Source organism: Pseudorca crassidens, chromosome 1, assembly GCF_039906515.1.
Source record: "Pseudorca crassidens isolate mPseCra1 chromosome 1, mPseCra1.hap1, whole genome shotgun sequence".
Classification (NCBI taxonomy): Eukaryota; Metazoa; Chordata; class Mammalia; order Artiodactyla; family Delphinidae; genus Pseudorca; species Pseudorca crassidens.
In genome coordinates this window covers 60,193,818-60,215,976 of record NC_090296.1, presented here as the reverse complement: position 1 = coordinate 60,215,976, position 22,159 = coordinate 60,193,818, and the positions used below count along the sequence as shown (strand labels likewise).

At 34.2% G+C, this 22,159-nt stretch overlaps 1 protein-coding gene across 11 annotated transcripts in view; it reads left to right on the top strand.

The window, feature by feature from the left end:
• Window positions 1-22,159, top strand: part of MIA2 (MIA SH3 domain ER export factor 2) — an 89,768-nt gene that overhangs the window by 38,925 nt on the left and 28,684 nt on the right. For all 11 annotated transcript variants that reach the window (XM_067737160.1, XM_067737155.1, XM_067737165.1 and 8 more), the window contains 11 exons: window positions 2,036-2,146; window positions 2,811-2,882; window positions 3,653-3,757; window positions 7,532-7,654; window positions 9,533-9,653; window positions 10,855-10,901; window positions 11,752-11,842; window positions 14,492-14,630; window positions 18,552-18,653; window positions 19,612-19,672; window positions 20,258-20,293. In XM_067737160.1, coding sequence (XP_067593261.1) covers window positions 2,036-2,146; window positions 2,811-2,882; window positions 3,653-3,757; window positions 7,532-7,654; window positions 9,533-9,653; window positions 10,855-10,901; window positions 11,752-11,842; window positions 14,492-14,630; window positions 18,552-18,653; window positions 19,612-19,672; window positions 20,258-20,293 — 1,008 coding nt within the window. The remainder of the gene's footprint in view (window positions 1-2,035; window positions 2,147-2,810; window positions 2,883-3,652; window positions 3,758-7,531; window positions 7,655-9,532; window positions 9,654-10,854; window positions 10,902-11,751; window positions 11,843-14,491; window positions 14,631-18,551; window positions 18,654-19,611; window positions 19,673-20,257; window positions 20,294-22,159) is intronic.

Genomic DNA, 22,159 nt, shown 5'->3' with positions numbered 1-22,159 from the left:
ACTTAAGAAGTTAAATACAGGAAACAGAATATTAGTAAGTAGCGTAAGGTATTTTAAAAATTTGAGCTCTTGTTGGTAACTTGTTTTGAGTGAAGCATATTCAGTTCAATGTAACCTAGAGCTATATAGAAGCTCTTGATTCTTCATTCCTGGGAAGTGTATTAAGGTAACCATTTCTTTTTTGACTCAGTTTGCTCTAGGAAGGAAAAATAGGATTTATTTTCATAAATTTAGGAATAGTTGGCAATGAAAAATTATGTAAGTTGAGGCAGTACTTGCCTTTACGTCATACCAATGTATTAGGAGCTGACTAGAATTAGACCAAAGATTTATGTTATACACGGTGGTGTGCTGGTAAATGTTTAACAACTGGCTGTTTAGAAAGCAGGAGCCTTTGTTTGTAGCATTTGCTGGGTTCTGTTGTGTAAATACTCCCACCTTGACCAATTTCAAGGTACCAACATGATGCCACTGAATGTGGAGTTTGGAAGAGATAAAGAGTCAGCTCTCCTGAGTGAGGCATGATTTAGGTAATAGTAAGGAAGGAAACTGTGATAATTTGTCATTTAGCTAAGCTACGACAGATTAGGGTAAGTAATAGCAATTTCTTTAGAGATGGAAATGTTGTAAAAAGCATACTAATATTAAAGTAGAAAACAATGGACTTTGTACCTTTGTTGTACGAGTTCAGTCAGTTCAGCTTGGCGGTTCTCAATCACTGATGTCTGTAATCATCAGAAAGCATATGTATCATGAATCAAAATTTCTTAGTAGAGTCCAAAGGAAATTATAAATTGAATTCCAAATGAAATGAATTTCTTAACCTTTTCTTTCTTCATTTGTTACCTATTAATATTCTTAAGAACTTGTTAAAATTGTTGTATTTTATTTGTTGACCCTCTGTTTTAACTGCTGTTATGGTAGTAATTTATTAGATTGATTAAAAGATAATTTTATAAGGAATTTAGTATGCTGACAAAACAGCAAAAACTGGTAGCAAAAAAATTTACTCAAGCTTTGTGATGTTGTGGATAAAATAAAACACACCGATTTATTCTCAGGCATTGAATTTATGTAATCTGGCCATAAAATTAGCTAAATTTTTACTTTATAATGAATATTTTGGAAGTTTTCCTCTAATTTTAGTAATTTTTTTAAACATATAGTGTTTATTTTCAAGATTGGTAAACATAGTTGAATATAAACTATAATGTGATATAATTACAAAAATTAATGTTTGAATCTATAGATAAAATCAAAACACTAGAGTAATTTTGATTCAAGTCAGAGAATTCATATAATCAGATAGTCAAATTTGGGGAAATATATATATATATATATATATATATATATATAAAAATGAGTTTTTTAACCAGTATGATATCGTATGTACTTGTGCTACTTTTATTTTGGCCTGCATTGAATTCTTTGATTCTTTTGGTTTTTTTTTAACAAGTTTGTTGAAGGATCACAAATATCAGAGGTATGTTTATTACAGTATTTAAAATCCAATTGGAATAATCCAACAACTAATCATTTTAAATTAAAAAGGTCACAGAAAATATGTCTTAATTCAGTGTAGAATATTATCTTGATTGTTTTTTGAATTTATTTTTTATTTTATTTATATTAAATTTGGTTTTTTCTTATCGTTTCTTTTACAATGCTTTAGAGCAGAAGTTGGCAAACTACACTCTGAGCTCTCCACCTGTTATTGTAAATAAAATTTTATTGAAACACAGCCATGCTCATTCATTTACATATAGCCTTTGCTTTCTCACTACATATGCATATCACTTGAATAGCTGGGACAGAAATTATGTGGCCTTCAAGCCTAAAATATTTACTTTCTGTCTCTTTATAGAAAAAATTGGCGATACCTGCTAGTATTGCTGTTATTTCAGTGTTATAAAAATGAACAAATATATAAATTAGACTTATTTAACTTATAGTGTATGCATTTGATTACACTCATCTGATTTATCTTGACCAAAAATTCCCATGTCAGTCTTATAAAGTTGGCTTCCTCTTTTAGGCAGTCTGTGAAAAGCTGACTAGGTCCACATCTGAACTTGAGGATGAAATACTCATTCTAGAAAAAGAGTTAAAAGAAGAGAAATCTAAACATTCGGAACAAGATGAATTGGTAAGACTTGTGTTTGAGGAAACTGTAGGAAAAAGAAAGTTATTGAGTTAAAAAAAATGATATGATTTTGGTTAAAGTATTACATGCACTGTAAAAAAAAAAAAAAAGAAATCCAAAGAGTACAGAAGGCTGTAAAGTGGAGAATAAAAATTTCCACATCCACTAGCTCTTTTCATTTGTTAGAGGTTACCATTATTATGTTACATTTCTTTCATATTCTTATAGAAATTTTCTATTTGCACTATGGAAGTAGCTCACACAAATAATTTAAGTTGAACAGTCACATACATAGTGGATTTTTTTAAATTACTCAAAACTTGTATTAAGAACTTTAACTTTCCTTTATTTGTCTTTCTATTTTAAAATCTGTCTTAAGGATGATCTTGATGTGTGTGAGATTATTTAGTAAGATATGATGCTAGTGGACTTCTTTTGTGCCTATATAACTTAAGTGTTACGAAATATTAAAGATGAGTTGAAATACTGTTGTTATGTAACTTTTGTATGAAATCCCTTTAAGCATATGGCTGAGAATGTTTCTTAATTTGAACCCTCACTTTTGGAGCAAAAGTGTTAGGTTAATAATATAGTTAATATATATGGCATCTTGGAAACTGGAGGAGTTTAGTATATACTTGTTTATTGATTTATACTGCCTTTTTAGATGGTGGATATTTCAAAAAGGATACAGTCCCTAGAAGATGAATCTAAGTCCCTCAAATCACAAGTATCTGAAGTAAGTTGAATTACTTTAATAGCTCTGTTGCTTTTGAAAATCACTTACATTTTACTATTACTTTTATAATTAAAGAATAAGCTATAATAATAGAATTCAGATATATTTTAAAAATACAAGGTATCTGAGGAAAGTTCATTTTTTTCATTGGACAGTATTTATTGAGCCATTGCTATGTACTGGTCACTGTTGAAGGTGATTGGCACTTAATATTAGTAGACAAAATAGAAAGGCTCTTGTGGATTTTTTTTTTTTTTTTTTTGCTGTATGCGGGCCTCTCACTGCTGTAGCCTCTCCCGTCGTGGAGCACAGGCTCCGGACGCGCAGGCTCAGCGGCCATGGCTCACGGGCCCAGCCGCTCCGCGGCATGTGGGATCTTCCCGGACCGGAGCACGAACCCGTGCCCCCTGCATCGGCAGGCGGACTCTCAACCACTGCGCCACCAGGGAAGCCCCTCTTGTGGATTTTAAATTCTGGTAAGAGAGACAGAGAGTAGAAAGTTAACAGAATTTGCCGCATAGTACATAGAAGGTTACAGGAGGTTAAATCATTTGTCCAAGGTCATGTGGCAAGTTAGTGGCGGAGCAACTAGACCTTAAGTGACTAGACCTTGAGTCTAGGCCAGACTTTTTTTCTGCTACAGCATACTGTCTCTCCTATTAATATTGGCATGTTTTTGACTTTAATTCCATGTTTCAGGGAGTGTGTGTAAAAAAGAGCTATTGTATTAAACTAATTCTTGTAATCTCAATATGTTGTATTTTACTTAGGCCAAAACAACCTTCAAAATATTTCAGATGAATGAAGAAAGACTTAAGGTAGCTATAAAAGAGGCTTTGAGTGAAAATTCTCAACTTCAGGAAAGCCAGAAACAGGTTTGTACTGTAAAGGGACTCCAGCTTGTGAGTATGTAATTATAAACGTTCTGGGCATAGTCATGACTGACCCATGCTAGGGGCAAAAGTAGGCTCTTTCTGGAGACCACAAGATCAGGACAATCTCCTGTGTGTCCTATGGTGTCTCTTTTATATAGGATACAGAGGTCTGTATTCCTGGAACCCTCTTCCCCCAGGAGTGAAAGTAAGCCCGGGCACTCAGCATTTTAATAATAATAATAACAAATAGCATTTAGCACAAATCTTCAAAGCCAGACTGAAGGAGGGCAGAGAATACCGTGAGTTATTGCAGCTGTGTGTCTGGGCCCTGAAGACAGAAGCAGTTGTTGTGGCAGATCTCTAATGAGGATTTAACTTTTACCCTCTTCCTCCCCACATATGTATACACTGCCACATACCCAAATATATTTCCTCTCCAACTGTTCTCCCGATAGTTATAATTTTTCAGTGGGAAAATTTTTTAATGATTACATTATTTATGATTTTCTAAATATTACAGCTGAGACACATGGTGTGCTCTGATTACATATTCCATTTCACTCAACATTTTATTTGCCCTAGAGTTAATAATTGTCTTCTTTTTATACCTATCTGTAATTCATCTGTAGTTCAATCATATATATCTCTTTTAGAGATTATGTAAATATTTATGTGTTCAAATGCTTTGGTTAATCTATTAATTTCATTTTTTCCTTGAAGCAGTCCTTCCTGGGGTCTTCCATCCTCCTGGTCCAGTAGGAACTTGTTCTCTAGGTCTGTTATACTTCTGCTGTTCTGAGATTTCACTTCACCCCCATCCTTTCCCTTGTCTTTCTTTTGTGTTAGATCTTTTATTTCCTGTGTCCTACCTGTGCTTTTATGTGGTGAATTCCCTTGATTAGCTTCCTGAGAAAAGGTATAGGAGGTAACTTTTAAAAAACTTTCATGACTTAGACTGTCTTCTTCTTTCATACTGTTAACATTCTGGTTGGGTATCTTCTGGGTTGAAATTTTTTTTTCTTGATATTTTGACATAATTGCTCTATTGTCTTCATTTTCCATATTACTTTTGAGAAGTCAAGTGCTATTTGGATTACTGAACCTTTTTTGTGACCTACTCTTTTCTCCGGTAGAAAATTTTAATATCTTTCATTGTTTCCAGTTCTCTAAAATTTCATGATGGTGTGCCTTAGTGTGGGTCTTTTTCTATACATTTGTTGGATACTCTCAGTCTGGAAACTTGCTCTTGATTCAGTTCTGGGAAATTTACTTAAATTATTTCATACTTTTTGGGGTGTATTTTGTATGATATATGAAATTATTGAAAATGTCTTTTTTGGTTTCTTTGTGTCTGTGGAACTTTCATTCACTTATTCTCTGCTATTTTTCACTTGTAAGAGTTCTTTTTTTGCTTATGCCTTTTTCTGGTTTCATGGGTGCAGTGTCTTACTTTGCTGAGGATATTATGGGTTTTTTTTTCTCTTTTTTGACATGTTCTTCCCTGAGTTGCCTTGTTTCCTTTGAGCTCCTTTATTTTCTGTTTTAGTCTATGTCTTTTATCTAAGAGTTTCTTTTTTCAGGTATTTGATGGTTCTTGGGTGTCTGCTCATTTAATAGTGAAGCTCTCCAAATCTAATTGGAAGCCCTGTGTGTGTTTTTTGTGGACCCCTCCATAGGGTAATCTGGCTAGGGTATTTCATTGGAGGATCCCTGATTGTTGGTATTCAAAGACCATTTTCCACAGGGATGACTCCTCCATAGTTCCCATTTGGGAGGTATAAGCCTGTTTCCCAGCAGTGAGGTAAGCAGCTTAGTGAGGTCAGGAGGGCTGGTATCTCACTCTTCATTTCAGTAAGTCAACTTTTGCTTAATGCTTTTATGTTTTCAGCTTGTTACTCACACCTTTACCTGGGTCAGGTGTCCCAGAGTTTCAGATTCTAGCTCTCCAGAGAATAACCTTCCAGGTTCTTGCCAGATGTGTGTGTATGTGTGTGAGTGTGCCTGTGCACGTGCATGTGTGCATGCATGTGAAAGACAGTGGTGTGTGTGGGGGAGAGGGATGGATTGAGCATTAGAGTGTGTGTATATGTGTGCGGGGAGAACTTAGGGGATTTTCTAACTGCTTTTCATAAAGACTTTTGAGTAGTCCTCCTCTTTTCATTCCACATATACCGTAGTACTTGTGCCTCCAAATCATAAGCCATTCTGAGTTGTATCAAGTCAACCTGCTTTTAGAGTCTCCCATCTTCTGCCTTAGATTTCACTTCTGTCTGGTCTTTTACTGTGCTTCCATCTCTTTCCACTTTCCACTTCTAGAATTATCTTTTTCCTCATCATGTTTTCTCTTTTTCCTTGAGGGTTTATGCTTTTTTTCCCTTAAACCTCTTTACTGTCATCTTAGTAGATTTCAGGAGAAAGTACACCCTGTGTTAATTTTGCTACGTTATCAATATAATCAAAAGTGACCTTTTGTACCTTGAAAAAAAAATTTCACCTAGATTGTCTTACTCTTTATAACTGCTTTCATCTAATTCCTTTTTAATCACCAGAGTTCTTGAAATAAACTATTCTATATTCACTGATTCCATGTTCTAACACATTCCTTCTTTAACCTTATAAGACTGCATGCTGTGTATGCAGTGTCTTTAGTAAATCACTAGAGACCAGCCAATCACCAAATCTTTCATTCTTCAATTCTTATTTATTTTTAATCTGTCAGTGTTGTCTTATTCTATTATACATGCATGGAGAAGGATTGGTTTTTCTTGTGCTAGGGAATATGCTAATGAAGCCTTAGTTTTTCAGAGAAACCCAGTAATTACTATTTGATAGAATAGAGTTTTAAAGACTAAATAAAATTGGCCTTTTTTTTTCATATATATATATATATATATATATATATATATATATATATAGGCCGATTCTTTTGTAAATTGCTTGCTGATTCTATTTTTTGGGGGGGGCTATTTTTCTTAATGACTTCTAAGAGCTCTTTGCATGTTAAGGTTATTAACGCTTTGGTATATATAAGAATTTCTTTCTCGTTACTTGTTTTTAAATTTTATTTCTGTTATTTTTTGATTTGCAAAGCTTTTAAGCAGTATGTAGTTAAGTTTATCTTTTATAACAATCTTTATCTTTTATTCATGTTGAGAAAATCTTTCCTCTCCTGTAAAAGTATATACAGTAAAAGATTATTTATGCAGAATTTGACCTGTTCTAGATTAATGGTATTCTGAAGGTTAATTAACCACAAAATGGCACATGATTAAAAAAATAAATTTTAATACAAGTAAGGTATGGCATGTTATATGGGATATAAGGAATGGCCAAATCTAACAAATATGCTTGTCTTAGAAACCTTTTTATTTGATATAAGTTTATTATGTAAATCAGTTGACGAATGTTTAAGTGTCTTATTTTGCCTTACCCCTGTTTTGAAAGTTCTTTGAAAACAGGAGCCCTTCCTTCCTTCCCGCTTTCCTTCCTTCCCTTCTTTCCTCATTCCATTCCTCCTTTCCTTCCTCTCTCCTTCCCCCCCTCCCTTTCTCTCTCCCTTCTCAGTAACACATTGTGTTGCATATTTATTAGTGGTACACCTAGGTATATAAATAAGTGCATCTACACCTACATATGATAAGATAATGAGGTGCTTTTCCTTTTTGTGAGGTTCTATTAATGATACACCTTAGATATATAAATAAGTGTACCTACACATAAGTATGATGAGATAATATGAGTTGCTTTTCTTTTTATTTGGGATTTGAATTTTAGCTTTTACAAGAAGCTGAAGAATGGAGAGAAAAAGTGAATGAACTTAATAAACAGAAAATAACATTCAAAGACTCCAAAGTACATGTGGAACAAGTTCTATGTGATAAAGAAAATCAGATGAAGGTAAATGACCCTGCTGGTTTACTGAATGAGTTAAGCTAGAATTTTATACTAATTTATGGAATTTGAAAATTTTTGTTTTTAGCAGCTTTTATTTTGATAATTTATTTGGCCAAATTTGAGGAAGTATACTTTTGGGCATACATTCCAATTTGTACCAGTGTTGATATCCTTGCTGCCTAATGTTCCTTGAAGACTTTGTAGATTTGTAGTATATATACATCTATATTCCCTGTGTCCTTTTTTCTTCTCTCCTCTGTATTTTAGCCTGGGTATTTAGTGAAGAAAGACAAAGGATATTGGATTTTACCTTTTATCTTAAGATTGCCATCTTTTTTTGTTGAAAAGAAGAGGTTGGAAAGAATTTTATAAACTGGACAAATGAGGTTATGTGTATTAGGTGAATGTCTTTAATACTAGATTAACTGATACATGTACTTTTTACAGAGAGGACTACTTTAAGTAAATCTAATTGAAATTTGACTCCAATAGGAATAAAATAGTTGATATTACTATTCGGATTTGTTGATTTTTTTTTCCCTACGCCCTGTCTCTCCCTCCTACCACTTTTTCCTGCCTACCCTTTTATTTAATTAAATTTAATTAATTAATTAATTAATTTTTTAACATCTTTATTGGAGTATAGTTGCTTTACAATGGTGTGTTAGTTTCTGCATTATATATAGGTGAATCAGCTATACATATACATATATCCCCATATCTCCTCCCTCTTGCATCTCCCTCCCATCCTCCATATCCCACCCCTCTAGGTGGTCACAAAGCACCGAGCTGATCTCCCTGTGCTATGCGGCTGCTTCCCACTAGCTATCTATTTTACATTTGGTAGTGTATATATGTCCACCTGCCTACCCTTTTAGATCTTATACTTTCAAACTGCAAACAGATACTCAAGTGTAAATACTAAGTAATAAGCTGTACAATTAACATTCTGTAATCTACACAGTGAAATGGATGTTTTCATCTTGGAAGCTGTACATTTATGCTATTTACGTTGCTACTAAGGATGTTTTTAAGATTCCATCTTTAGGATTTGTATTCATAATTTGTTTTATTTGTTTTGTTGTTTCATTTTTTTTCCCTAAACTTACCCTACTAAAGAACTTGGGACTCTTCCTAACAGAACAAGAATGAGATGCTAATCTCAAGCTCTACTCAAAGTTGTAGGCCATGATATTTGTGCCTGGAACTCAAGAGGGAGGAGATCGAAGGGTGGAAATTGTAGAGCAGAATGGGTTTTTTTAGGTGGGTCCTTCCACAGAAATATGTGGGACAGTCTATTTTATTCTCTGTGGTTTAAGAAAATCTTCCTTTATTTAAGAAAATTCAAAAAAGTACTGTTGGAAAACCTTTAATGTTCCAATTCAGATTCTCTTTTATAATTTCCTTTTCTTTATGTCAGTTGAGCTCCTCAGCTAGTTGTTTACTTGAATAAATTGAATCTGTGAAATCTGTGATTTTTTTATATATCATGTACCTCACTTGAGGATTTGTTTGACTTCACACAAAATTGACTCTCATTTTAATGTCCACTCTTACTATGGCAAGTGAGAAACATCACGTTAAGATATGTTTTGTTGCTTTATAGTCATGTGATACTTTTAGCAAAAATGGGCCCTTATCAAGTATTGTATTTGATTTAGGAGTAACCAGTTTTGATTTTTAACTTGCAGAGTTTAATAGTAAATAAATGTGAGTTTTTGAGAGTGTTTACATATTTTATGCCAGGTGGAGAATAAGAGCTCCTGTACCGTCATCTATGTGGATTGATTTTTAGACTACAAGTATGCATTCAGAAGTTGTAAAGCTGTTAGCATAAGGTATTACCCTCTCTCTTTTTTTCCCCCGTTGCTAAATGTCAAGTCTCTGACTGAGCGCTTACAAAAGATGAAAGACTGGGCTGCTGTGCTTGGAGAAGACATAACAGATGATGATAACTTGGAATTGGAAATGAAGAGTGATTCAGGGAATGGTGCGCACTTAGGTATTAAGTCATGACTTATCCTCTTTTACCGAAAACGATGACTGGCTCTTGTATTTCCTTTTAGTTCCCCATGTGCACCATGTTCTTTATATACTTGTGTAATATTCTGTCCCTCTCTCACTATCCCTTATGGTTGTTTCGGCTGGGATAACACCTTTTCAGTAAATCTTTTTTCAGCCTCTCAGATAGACCTTCAGTCTTCTTCCTCTCTGTTCTTTTCATATGTTGTACATTACAGCACTCTTCACATTGCGTCATAATCATTTCCATGCCTGTTTTTCCCTGTACTGTAAACTGATCAAATGGCTGGGTGAGTAGTTTGAAAAACGAGTGTTATGTAAATGAATGCCTCAGGATACCTCTTTTTTTAGATGGTTCAGATGTTTACAGTACTTTAATCTTGGCCATCCCAAATTCTTATTGCCATTGCCGGTTGCAGTCTGGAAACTCAGCAAAAGTTAGGTTCACTGTAGCCACTTAGTGTATTTTCAAACCAATTCCTTTGACTTAAAAAAAGAACATTTTGTTTTGACATAATTATAGACTCACAGAAAGTTGTAAAAGCAGTACAGAGAAGTCTCATGTATCTTCATCCAGTTTCCCCCAATGATAGTTCTTTTGACTTTTGTGCCCTTTCTCTTTTCTCTCCCTCCATCCCCTGTATAATTAACAAATATTAAGGAGAAGATGTGATTTTTTAAAAGATTTTCTTTGATGATAGCATTAATGTGTTGGAAGAAAAGTACATTTCAAAGTAAATACGTATAGTTCTGTTTATACTTTTTCACTTCTGTTTTATCTTGTAAGAAATAATTCTTTTTCTAATGAGAAAACTCATGCTTTTTAATGTTATTTTAATTTGGAGTACAATTCCACTCATATTTTGTATGCTGAAGGATTCTAAGAATAATTGAGACGGTGGGCTGGATTTAGGTGAATACCAAACCCTTGTTATAACTCTGTTCTTGGAGTTAGTGGTGAAGAACCTTGTTAGATGATACTATGGTACTTCCAGTGCTTTTTTAGTTTAGCTTCCTGGGAGCAGGTTCGAGGCTGTTCTGCCTTATATTAAATTCTTTATTGTAGCAAGAAGAGGGATTATAAGGCTCTAGTTGAGTGAACTAATAAAATCATTGGAATGTCTGTTGTGGCATTGCACTGTTTTCTCAATTTATTATTATGTTTTTGTTTTTCACTATAGATAATCAACCAAAAGGAGCTTTGAAGAAACTGATTCATGCTGCTAAGGTTTGCATTACTACAGAAATGTAAAGAATATAGACAAAGAAATAAACATCCATATGTCCTAGTAACTTTTAAAAGTCCATTTTATAGTTACCATGAAGTGATAGAATTTTTAGAAGTGATCAGAATTTTCTTCAATCACTTTTTTCTTTTTTATAGTAACTATTGTTATTATAAAATTCATATTGTTAATTTTTAGAATTTATCATAAAATTTTTCAAGGTATACACTCATTTCTTTGGATAAGGAATATATTAAGAATGTTTACTATATATTCTCCCATACTTCCCTCTTTGTGCATTCTTCATCCTCTGGTCTCAGTATTTTCTGATCCTCTATTGCCTAATATCTTATTTTGAGAAGTAGGTATTAGATTCATTTTCTTGTGGTTTATCCCTAACCTTTTTCATCCTGGTAGTGGTATCCTGATCTTTATTGATCTATGTGAAGTCTTGGTAATGTAGTTTGAAGGCTGCTTTAATCAACACTTATGTGCTGGGACTTCCCTGGCGGTCCAGTCATTAAGACTCCAAAGCTTCTACTGCAGGGGGAAAAAAAAACACAAAAATACAAAAAACGAAAAAAAAATCTTACGTGCTGAAAGCAGATAGCCACTATTCAAGCATCTGTCACTGATCTTCTCTGTTCCTTTTTGGAGATTTACAGCTATTGATGACTTTGCTAACTTTCCAGGATGGAAGCTACATTGTTGGTTTATGTAGTCTAGGCAATAATTTCATCAGAGTGTAAAAGAGCTTCAAGGGATTGGCATGGTTTATTGAGATTTTTTTGTTTTTTTGGTATAATTGATTAATGTTGCTTTTCTTCCTTCTCCTTCTCCCATTCTTTGAAGTTAAGAGCTTCTTTAAAAACCCTAGAAGGAGAAAGAAACCAAATTTACACTCAATTATCCGAAGCTGATAAAACAAAAGAAGAGCTTACAGGTAGGTAATCTACATACTTATAAAGTTTTTCTAAATAAATACATCTTATAGAGAATGGTACATTAATTGAATCAATTATGGGGAGATACAATTTGATTTTTTTTTTTTACTTTTACTTTTGTCGGTTATCTGAAAAGTTAGTCATGAGGTTTTATTGTTGTTGGTAAAGCCATATCATTTTCTCCATATTTATATAAAATTAATGGCATTATTTTAAAAACATGTAAACTACTTACCTTTGAATTTCAGTGTCATACGCATGGTATGGTTTTAGTTGTTAAAAAGTAGCAAATTAAAAATGTTAATAGAGGGGTGGGATAGGGAGGGTGGGAGGGAGGTGCAAGAGAGAGGGGATATGGGGATATATATATACGTATAGATGATTCACTTTGTTATACAGCAGAAACTATCAACATTGTAAAGCAGTTACACTCCAATAAAGATGTTAAGAAAAAACTTTGTTGACTGCAAAATTGATTTTTAGTAGTGGTACTACTGTATTTTACAGAACTTTTTACAGAATAGTTTTTTCCTTTAATGTACATGCATACTGTATTAGCACATACAGGAATGATGTTAGACCTGTAGAACTGAAGTTTTTTTTTATTGAAAAGATTTTTATTTATTTTGCTGATAGTGTTTTTTCCCTAAAGTAAACAAATGCAGTTAGTTATGTTTGAAATTTTTTAAAGTTGATATAAGTAACATTCCATTTTGTAAAAAAAAAAAAAAAATCACTGTAACTGTTAGCATAAAAAAATAATGGAAGGACATTCTCAAATGTCAACCATGATTCTCTTTGAATATGGGAAAGATTTCTGTTTTCTTTGTACTTATCTGTATTTTCAATAATTTCTAAAATAAATGAACTGTATTTATAATAAGACACTTTTTGAAAAGATTGAACCACCAGAGATACAGATTATTTAAAAAATTATCATTGTCCTATTCACACGATACTGGTAGTTAGATTATTTTTGGATTTTGAAAATATTAATATTAATATTAACTTAAAAATAACGTTTTGCTATATGTAAAGTATAGTGCTAAAAGCCATGGGAGATTTACAGGAGGAAAAGATATGGAGCCTGCTTTCCAGGAAGCCATATTTTTGTATATTTAGTATATTTTAGTATATTTTAGTATATTTTAGTACATTAACAGGCTCTCAGTGAGGAACTGTAGTAAGTGCTAGAAAAGCAAGGAATTTGCTCACCAGTTACCCCATCACTTAATAAAATTTCTTGGCAAATTATTATTTTCTAAAAGTAGTATTTGGAGACTTTGTGTTTGTATGCTTCTTCCAAATCTTTCTTTTTTTTAATGGGTCATGAAAGATAAATTTCTATAATTGATCTTCTATTCATAACAGGAAAGTTTTCTTCTAAACTGTTTCTCCTCTGATCTTGCCTTTTTCAGTAATCATTTACAGTCCTCTTTTAAGATACAGAGGATTTGAAACAAAATAGTTAAGGTAGAAGTACAAAAATATAATGAAGATTTAACTGTTGGTTTAATTTTTTTAAAAAAAGTAGGGATGATCCAATTTTAATAGAGATAATATCCAACATTAATTTCAGTTAAATGACTTAACAGTGGCTTGTTAAGAATTGTTAAGACTTAACAGTGGCAATGGCTTAAAGCGTAGCTCAACAGACTTTTTAACTGATACAGATTTAAAAATTTCTGTGGAAAGACAGATGTGGACAATTTCTTACACATTTAATCATTCAATGTTAAGGTATTTACTTAAGCTATCATTTTGGTGTGTACCTTTAATTAATAGATGTTTTAGAATAATTGTATACTATTACATGTAAATAAAATTTTAATGCTTGTTAGTATGATTTTGAAACTGTCCTCTTTAGGCAGAGTGTTTTGCCTTGTTTTAAGATATATGGTATAGTGGTGATTCATACACACTTTTGGGGAGATATCACCTCAGTCTTAGAGGAGTTGAGTTAAGTTATGTTGGAAGAGTAATAAGGTTTTAAAAACAGTGGTTGCACTAATTATAAAATATTCATAATTAATTAGAATTGTTAATTTTAGTTCCATAGGTAATTCTTTCAGGTTGAAACAAAGCTAAAATTGGTATTTTTCTTTCCAGTCTTGATATGGTTTAAACTAGCAAGACTTTAGAGCATTTGTTATCAGAAGATCCAAATTTCTGGCTTGATTTATAACACATATCAAAATTTTGGCTTAAGAAGAGGCTGGGTTGAAGTTAAGTATTAATGGATAAAGTTTTTACTAGATAAAAAACATGCATTATTCATCATGTGGAAGTAGTTTCATGGAAAATATTGAACAAAAATATTTGCCTTCAAAACCCTCATCACCAAAACTTTGAGAATTTTAGTGGCTTTTGTCTCCTAAACTGAAAATTAGATGCTAGAATTAGAATATTGAAGGTTTTAGGAAATTTGTTTTTAAAGTAAATCTTTAAATAATAAAAAAATTTATAATAATTTATATAGCTCTTTAAAATGTTAAAAGGTATTTAGGTGAACAAAATACCTTATAAATTTTCTGTTGCAAAGAATTTAGGTTATTAATTACTTTTGGTAATCTTTATTTTTATGAAATGTTACTGTGCAACTTAGAATATTTGCTCCTTTAACTGTGATTTAAAACCTTTTTCTGTAGAGTGTATTAAAAATCTCCAGACTGAACAAGCATCTTTACAGTCAGAAAATACACAGTTTGAAAGTGAGACTCAAAAGCTTCAGCAGAAACTTAAAGTAATGACTGAACTGTATCAAGAAAATGAAATGACACTTCACAGGTAATAAAAATTATGTTGGTAACTCCACTGAGTGGGAAGTAAAGTAGCTTAAAAATGTTGCATATGCATGCGGCTTATGTGATTATTCACAGTTCTCAATTTATGACTGGGTTGCTTTTCATCAATTTATTTTTAAGAAAGTTATTTGATTTTGACACATTTTTCTTCAAGGAAGAAAATATAAATGATAGTAGACTTTCCAGGCTGGTTCACAAAATCCTCTTTAACTTCTAATAAGTAGTCAGCAAATTATTGCTAATTAAACTTCCCAATATTGCAAGCTAGGTCTGGGAATCTGGGTGGACATCTTACTAATTGAAGTATCCATTAATTCCATCTCGGATATATATAAAACTGATTCCTCTCCCCTGTGTAAATTGCTGCAGCCCAGTGTTCCTTGTCTCAGTAAAAGGCAGTGTTATTTGCTGAATTGTTCAGAGCAGGTGCTTAAGCCATCCTTGCCTTCTCTCTTTCATTCAGTCAATTGTCAGATTCTGTCAGCTTTCCTATGTCTTGAATCTGACCACTTTCTACCACCTTCCACACTGCTATTCTGATCCCAGCCATCATCTGTTAGTACCTGGTTTATTGCAGTAGCCTCCTGAGTGGTCTCCATCTTTCCACTCTTAACTTCCTGCATGTGTTTTCAGTAGCATAGCCCTCTAAAACATAAATTATGGGTATTGTCACTCTCTTGCTTGGAAATTCCAAGTGCCTGCACATCACACTCAGAATTTAATCCACAGCTTTTATCATGGCCTCCAAGACCCTATAAGATCTGGCGTGTTGCTACCTCTTTAATTTTAGCTTATTCATTTTCTTTTTCCCTCACTATCTTCCAGCCATGCTGGCCTTTTTGATGATCTTTAGCATGCCAAGCACATCTGTAGCTCAGGGCCTTTTGCACTTGTTCCTTCTGCCTGGAGTGGTTATTCCCCTGTGTTAGGTTCAATCCTTCATTTCACTTGAGTCTAGGTTCAAATGTTACCTCAAAGAATCTTTCCCTGGCTACTGTAACTAAAATAATACCTGCCCCTTCCTATCCCCTTATCTTGTATCTTGCTTTATTTTTCTTCATTATCCTCTGATGATTGATTATCTTTTTTTTTTAATCTTCCCCACATTAAATGTAAACTCCATGAGATAATTACTTCATTCTCTTCTCTTCTGTATTCCCAGTGCCTGAAACTATGCACATGGTATTCAATAAGTATTTGTTAAATATATGAATAAATATGTTTAGTGCTTTTATATATTGTAGTGAAAGATTGTGTTTGTGTGTGTGTGTGTGTATGTGTATGTATGCTGATGCTTGAATGCATAGATACACAGAAGACCCTTGAGATATCTATCTGGAGACACCAGATTTTCAAATACTACTATATCACATGTTTTTCATCATTAAAGGAAACAAAATGTAACAGACTTTCAAGCCTCTTTATAACTTAATGCAAGTTTTTACAGTTGATCCTCATTATTCGAGGATTCTGTATTTGTAAATTCACCTACTTGTGAAAATTTATTTGTAACCCCAAATCAATACTAGTGGGACTTCCCTGGTGGCGCAGCGGTTAGAATCCTCCTGCCAGTGCAGGACACACGGGTTCAAGCCCTGGGCCGGGAAGATCCCATATCCTGTGGAGCAACTATGCCCGTGCGTCACAACTACTGAGCCTGCGCTCTAGAGCCCGCGAGCCACAACTGCTGAGCCCGCTTGCTGCATCTACTGAAGCCTACACGCCTAGAGCCCATGCTCTGCAACAAGAGAAGCCACCGCAGTGAGAAGCCCGCGCACCACAACAAAAGAGTAGCTCCCACTCGCCGCAACTAGAGAAAGCCCACGCGCAGCAATGAAGACCCAGCACAGCCAAAAATAAATAAATATAAATAAACATGTATATTAAAATATCTTTAAAAAAAATCAATACTTGCAAAGCTTTAGTGGTCATTTGCAAACTTGCACAGAATGGCAGAAAATTTGAATTGCCCAGTGTGCATGTTCCCAGTTGATGTCGAACAAGAACTCTGCCTTCTCGTTTCAGCTCTCATTCTGTAAACAAGTGTTCTTTATTTAGGGCCACATCTTAATTTTTTATTTTTTTGGTGATTTAGCTGTTTAAAATGGTCCCCAAGTGTAGTACTGAAGTGCTGTCTAGCGTTGCTAAGTGCAGGAAGGCAGGGGTGCGCCTTCTAGAGAAAATACATGTGCAGATAAACTTTGTTCAGGCATGAGTTATAATGCTGTGGGCCATGAGTTCCTTGTTATGAATCAGCAGTATATATTAAATAAGGTGTCTTTAACCAGAAACACATACAACAGGGTTATGTATTAATGATAAAAGTGCTGTGATCAGAGCTCATAGGAATCTAACCCTGTATTTCCCCTAGGAGCAGTATTTGCTAATTTAGGATTTGTGGTGACTTTATAGACCATAACTAGCGGGAATAACGAGATTCTATTGTATGTGTTCGGAAACTGGTAGAGAATATTAAAACTCCACTGACATCAGGATGCTAGGTGATTTGTTAGGCTCTTTGAGTACCAAGCTGTGTACTTCAATCATGCTTTGGATTCAGTTCAGAATTTACAACCTTTCTATTCATCATGGACTTCTGGCCACTGGGGACTGCTCCAGGCATAAAAGAGAAATAAACTTGACAAAATGGAAGAGCTACCATGAGGGTAGCCTCATGGTTTCTGTCAGTAAACCTAGGAATGAGTCCTTCTTTTTAGGTTAGGATTGAGTTGGGGAGTGCTTCCTAAGCAATAGGTAATGTAGTGTGTGGAATATAAAACATTTATTGTTGACATGTAGAATTTCTTCAGTGGTTTGTCATGTTCTTCCCCAAAGCTCATGAAAAAGGTGAGGCATCCATAGGTAGGACTCCAAATATGTTTTCCGGTGGCCTTCAACAAGTATATCTTGAGGGACCAGTGTTATTAATGATACCGTGTGAAACAGCATGGGTGATGTAGTATAATGGAGTCATTAACTGCTGACTGTATGCCTTGGTCTAGTTATTTAGTTTCTCTGGGCTTCATTTTTCTTTTTGTAAACAGTACCCTTCTTTTTTTTTTTTTTTTTTTTTTTTGCGGTACGCGGGCCTCTCACTGTTGTGGCCTCTCCTGTTGCGGAGCACAGGCCCCGGACGCGCAGGCTCAGTGGCCATGGCTCACGGGCCCAGCCGCTCCGTGGCATGTGGGATCTTCCCGGCCCGGGGCACGAACCCGTGTCCCCTGCATCGGCAGGTGGACTCTTAACCACTGCGCCACCAGGGAAGCCCAACAGTACCCTTCTTGTAGAGCTATTGTGATAATTAAATAAGATAATATATATAGAGGTGAAAGAAGAGTTTCTGGCACATGCTCAAGGGCTCATTAAATTAGCTATTATGGTTAAGTAGAAGTAGTAAGTTGGACACTAAATTTTATTTACTTTGGGTTCATTTGTGTGTGTGTGTGTGTGTGTGTGTGTGTGTGTGCGCGCATGTGCGTGTGTCCTGGCCTGGAAGCCTAATCACTATTTTAACAACTAACAATCAATTTAAAAATTATTGAAACATAGTTCATTAGTTGGTGACTTCTTGTCTAATAAATGTAATACTTTATACTAGAAAGCTTGGTAAATAATATAGTCATAATATTTTTTATTAATATTTACCTTTGATAATCTTATTTCTGTGATAAAGTCTTACAGAAAATTCTTGAAACTTCTGTATTACTAGTACTGTATTAGACAAGGTGCTTTACAATTTGAGTTTATAATATTAAATTCCACACTCAGGTACATTTTTTTCTTGCATGTGATGTTTTTACTGATATTTGCAGTATCAGTAAAATCAGTAAAATGGGAAGCAGTAATTGATTATTGATTATTTTATGACATATAGTAAAAGAAATAAAACACTTTTTGTTTTAAGGAAGTTAACAGCAGAGGAAAACTACCGGTTAGAGAAAGAGGAGAAACTTTCCAAAGCAGATGAAAAGATCAGCCATGCAGCTGAAGAGCTGGAGACCTATAGGTATTGAATATATTTTACCCCTTTCTTTTGAGGTGGGAAGAGTATCCAAAAGCCCAATACCAGAAAAAATAATAAAGCAACCAAAAAAACCCCACATATTTTTGATTCATTATTTTTCCCTTAGATGTCTTGCTATTATGCAATTACACAGAAAATATAGAAAGGAATCGCACTTTCAGTGTGTGCGATTTTAAATCTCTCACATTAGTTGGATTTGAATATGAGCGATCCTATTTTATGTTAATGTTAAGAACTTTATGAATGTGATTAATTTTAAGGTCTTTCCTCTTTGGTTCACATGGGGAAGAATGTATATAATGTTAATCAATTTGAGAAGTATGCCACCAAAAGGAGAGTAAGCCTTAATTAAAGTTATGAAGAAGTGTTTATAAGACCGTAAGTCTGGTTTTTACCTTAGCTCAATCCTCACTGAGCTAAGGTAAAATAGTAGATATAATAAAAACCCAGATAAAATAAGTGGCAAGATTCAACAGTATTCCAAATAGTTGTGATACTTCATTTTACATTGGGAAGAGTAAGCTTGAATTTTATCCAAAAGAAGGAATTGTCTTTTTAGTCTTATAAAGGTAATAAATAACAGTTTATTTCTTATAGATCATTAATTTCCTAGAGTTCTATTAAGATTATATGAAGTCTGAATAAATCTCCCAATACTATGCTTCTTAAAAATAAAAATAAGCCAGTATACCATCTAATCTTTTCATGATCTTGATTTAGGTAAACCCAAGTAGTAGTACTCCTAAAGCTTAATTAAGGTTGAAATTATATCAGGAAAAAATATACTTTAGAACCTCATAAAGGTGATTAACATGTGGAGTTCTAGAGTTACATGAAACAAAGCACTCTAGGTGTTTTAATTAATATTTTCAGTAGAGATAGTGTGTTCTATAATTTCTTAGTATATGTTAATAGTGGAATGATTATTTGTTCTTTATAGAAAGCGAGCCAAAGATCTAGAAGAAGAATTGGAGAGAACCATTCATTCTTATCAAGGACAGGTAGGTATGTGCGTGCATGTGTGTGTGCGTGTGTGTGTGTGTGTGTGTGTGTGTGTGTGTGTGTGTGAGTGACTTAAAACAGTTGTGATTTGTTTGAATTGGTATCTGTTTTGATGCAGGAGTATAGTTACTCTCTTAAGGTTTTGCACATGGCTGTGGAACATTTCTAGGTAGGCAGAGATTCTGGAACAAAAGATATTGTTTAAAGTTGCCATGTGAACTGATGCTGATTTGGGAATTTGGGTTGCATAAATAAATAAACATATATCAGCACTGGGGCCTTTGTTTAGTCTGGCTAGTTGTCTCTTAATTGGCACCTCCTATTGTAGTTGATAATTGTGTAAAATAGAAATGTTACTAGACAAAAATTTTAGTTGTCTTTACATTCAGTTTTTGTTTAAAAGTATAATAGAGTAGATCATATGTATATGAAAATTTGCTTTAAAATGTTAGTTGCTGACTTTTTAGAGATGCTTGAGTTATTTTTGAGTTTATGAGTTGCGTACTAAATCATAGTGGTAGGTGTGAATGTTTTTTACTGAAAAAAATTGTTGTCAGTACTATTTTAATGACTTTCTTTTTCAGATTATTTCTCATGAGAAAAAAGCACATGATAATTGGGTAAGTATTAAATTTTCTTAGGCTTTTTCATCAAATTGTTCTTTTTCCTAATTTAAATGAGCAGTGTAAAAAGTACACTTTTAAAACTGAGAAAAAAGGTGGTGTTTAAAGAAATCAGTTTCTTTTAATTTCACCAGTAGTGAAATTATGTTCCTTATGAACATACTTTGTTATGATACAGTTATTCACAAAATCTGACCTTTCCTTCTCCGCTTTCAGCACATTGCTTCTTTGCAAGGAGCTTATACTCTTTGGCGGAGGTGAGGTAGTGTTCATGGACTTGTTTCAGGCACTGGATTGTCAACTAATTACTTGTGGACAAATTACTTAAAATTCTCTGGGCCTGTTTACTCATCTGTAAAACAATGGGACTGTACTAAGTAATAATCTAGAGCCCCTCCTAATTCTAAAAGTTATACAATTCAGGTATCTGATTCTCATTGTTGAATTACTTGTTACACATTAAGAAAAAGACCATCATGAGAAATGACATGTCAGTGCTCCAGAGGAACTGTATGAGGAAGTGATAAGCATGTAGATTTTGGCTAGTGATCAGGATGATCCCTCTAAAATGAAGAACTATTGTTAATAGCTGGCCTTTGGAAGACTTGTCCCTTGCAGTCTTCAAGGGGAAGCAGTTTGCACAGTGGGTGAATATGGGGTCTGGAGTCAACCCGTCTTGGTTGATATTCTGACCCTATCATCTACCACCAGTTTCCTTACCTAAAGACAGAGATATCATTAGTACCTATTTCATAGAGTTATTGTGATGGTTAAATAAGATAATTCTGTTAGCCAGGTACCTGACATATAGTAAGCACTCAGTAGATATTAACTGTTAAATTATCACTGTTGTTATACTGAAGCTTGGAAGGTATTTTTGTTTTTAGGCATGGATGTTTCTTGGAATGGAGATTTCAACTTACAGTGAGAGATTATATGTGTTGAATATCAAGGTCCTTCCCAATTTTGAGATTTTTGTATGCTTCTGTATTGAGTGGTCAAGTGAAGATTTGTTTTTGAATTAATAAGCTGGGCTTGGAAATGAATTTAGTCTTCTTCACCACTCCTCACCTTTTTTTAAAAATTTTTATATATTTATTTTTGGCTGTGTTGGGTCTTCATTGCTGCACACAGGCTTTCTCTAGTTGCGGCGAGCGGGGGCTGCTCTTCATTGTGGTACGCGGGCTTCTCATTGCAGTGGCTTCTCTCATTGTGGAGCACGGGCTCTAGGCGCATGGGCTTCAGTAGTTGCGGCATGCAGGCTCAGTAGTTGTGGCTCACGGGCTCTAGAGCACAGGCTCAGTAGTTGTGGCACACGAGCTTAGTTGCTCTGTGGCATGTGGGATCTTCCCGGGCCAGGGATCGAACCCGTGTCCCCTGCATTGGCAGATTCTCAGCCACTGCGCCACCAGGGAAGCCCTCTCACCAGTTTCTAAATACTCAGATGCAAATTACTTTTTCAAGATGGAGAGGAACTGATGTTTATTAATATCTCTTATGTTCTAGGCACTGCACTTAAAGGCATTTTACATATATTACTCATTCAATCCACACTGTAACTCTGTAAAATAGGTATTATTATTCAGGTCTTATTGGTGAGGAAATAGCCCAAGGTCGCATGATTAGAGAGGGAAAATTGGAAATTGAAAAATTGACCTTTCAGATTCATAAGTCTTGTACTTTTTCTTTTCAATACATTGAATCTCTTGTTTAGTAAATAATGACATTGACTTTAAATTAAAACATGCAGAAAATATGCCCTTCATGTCTCAAATTGAAAAGATATTTTTCAGATTTTATAAAAATAATATATACTTATTGAACAAAAGTTCATACCATGTAGAAAAGTACAAAGAAGTAATC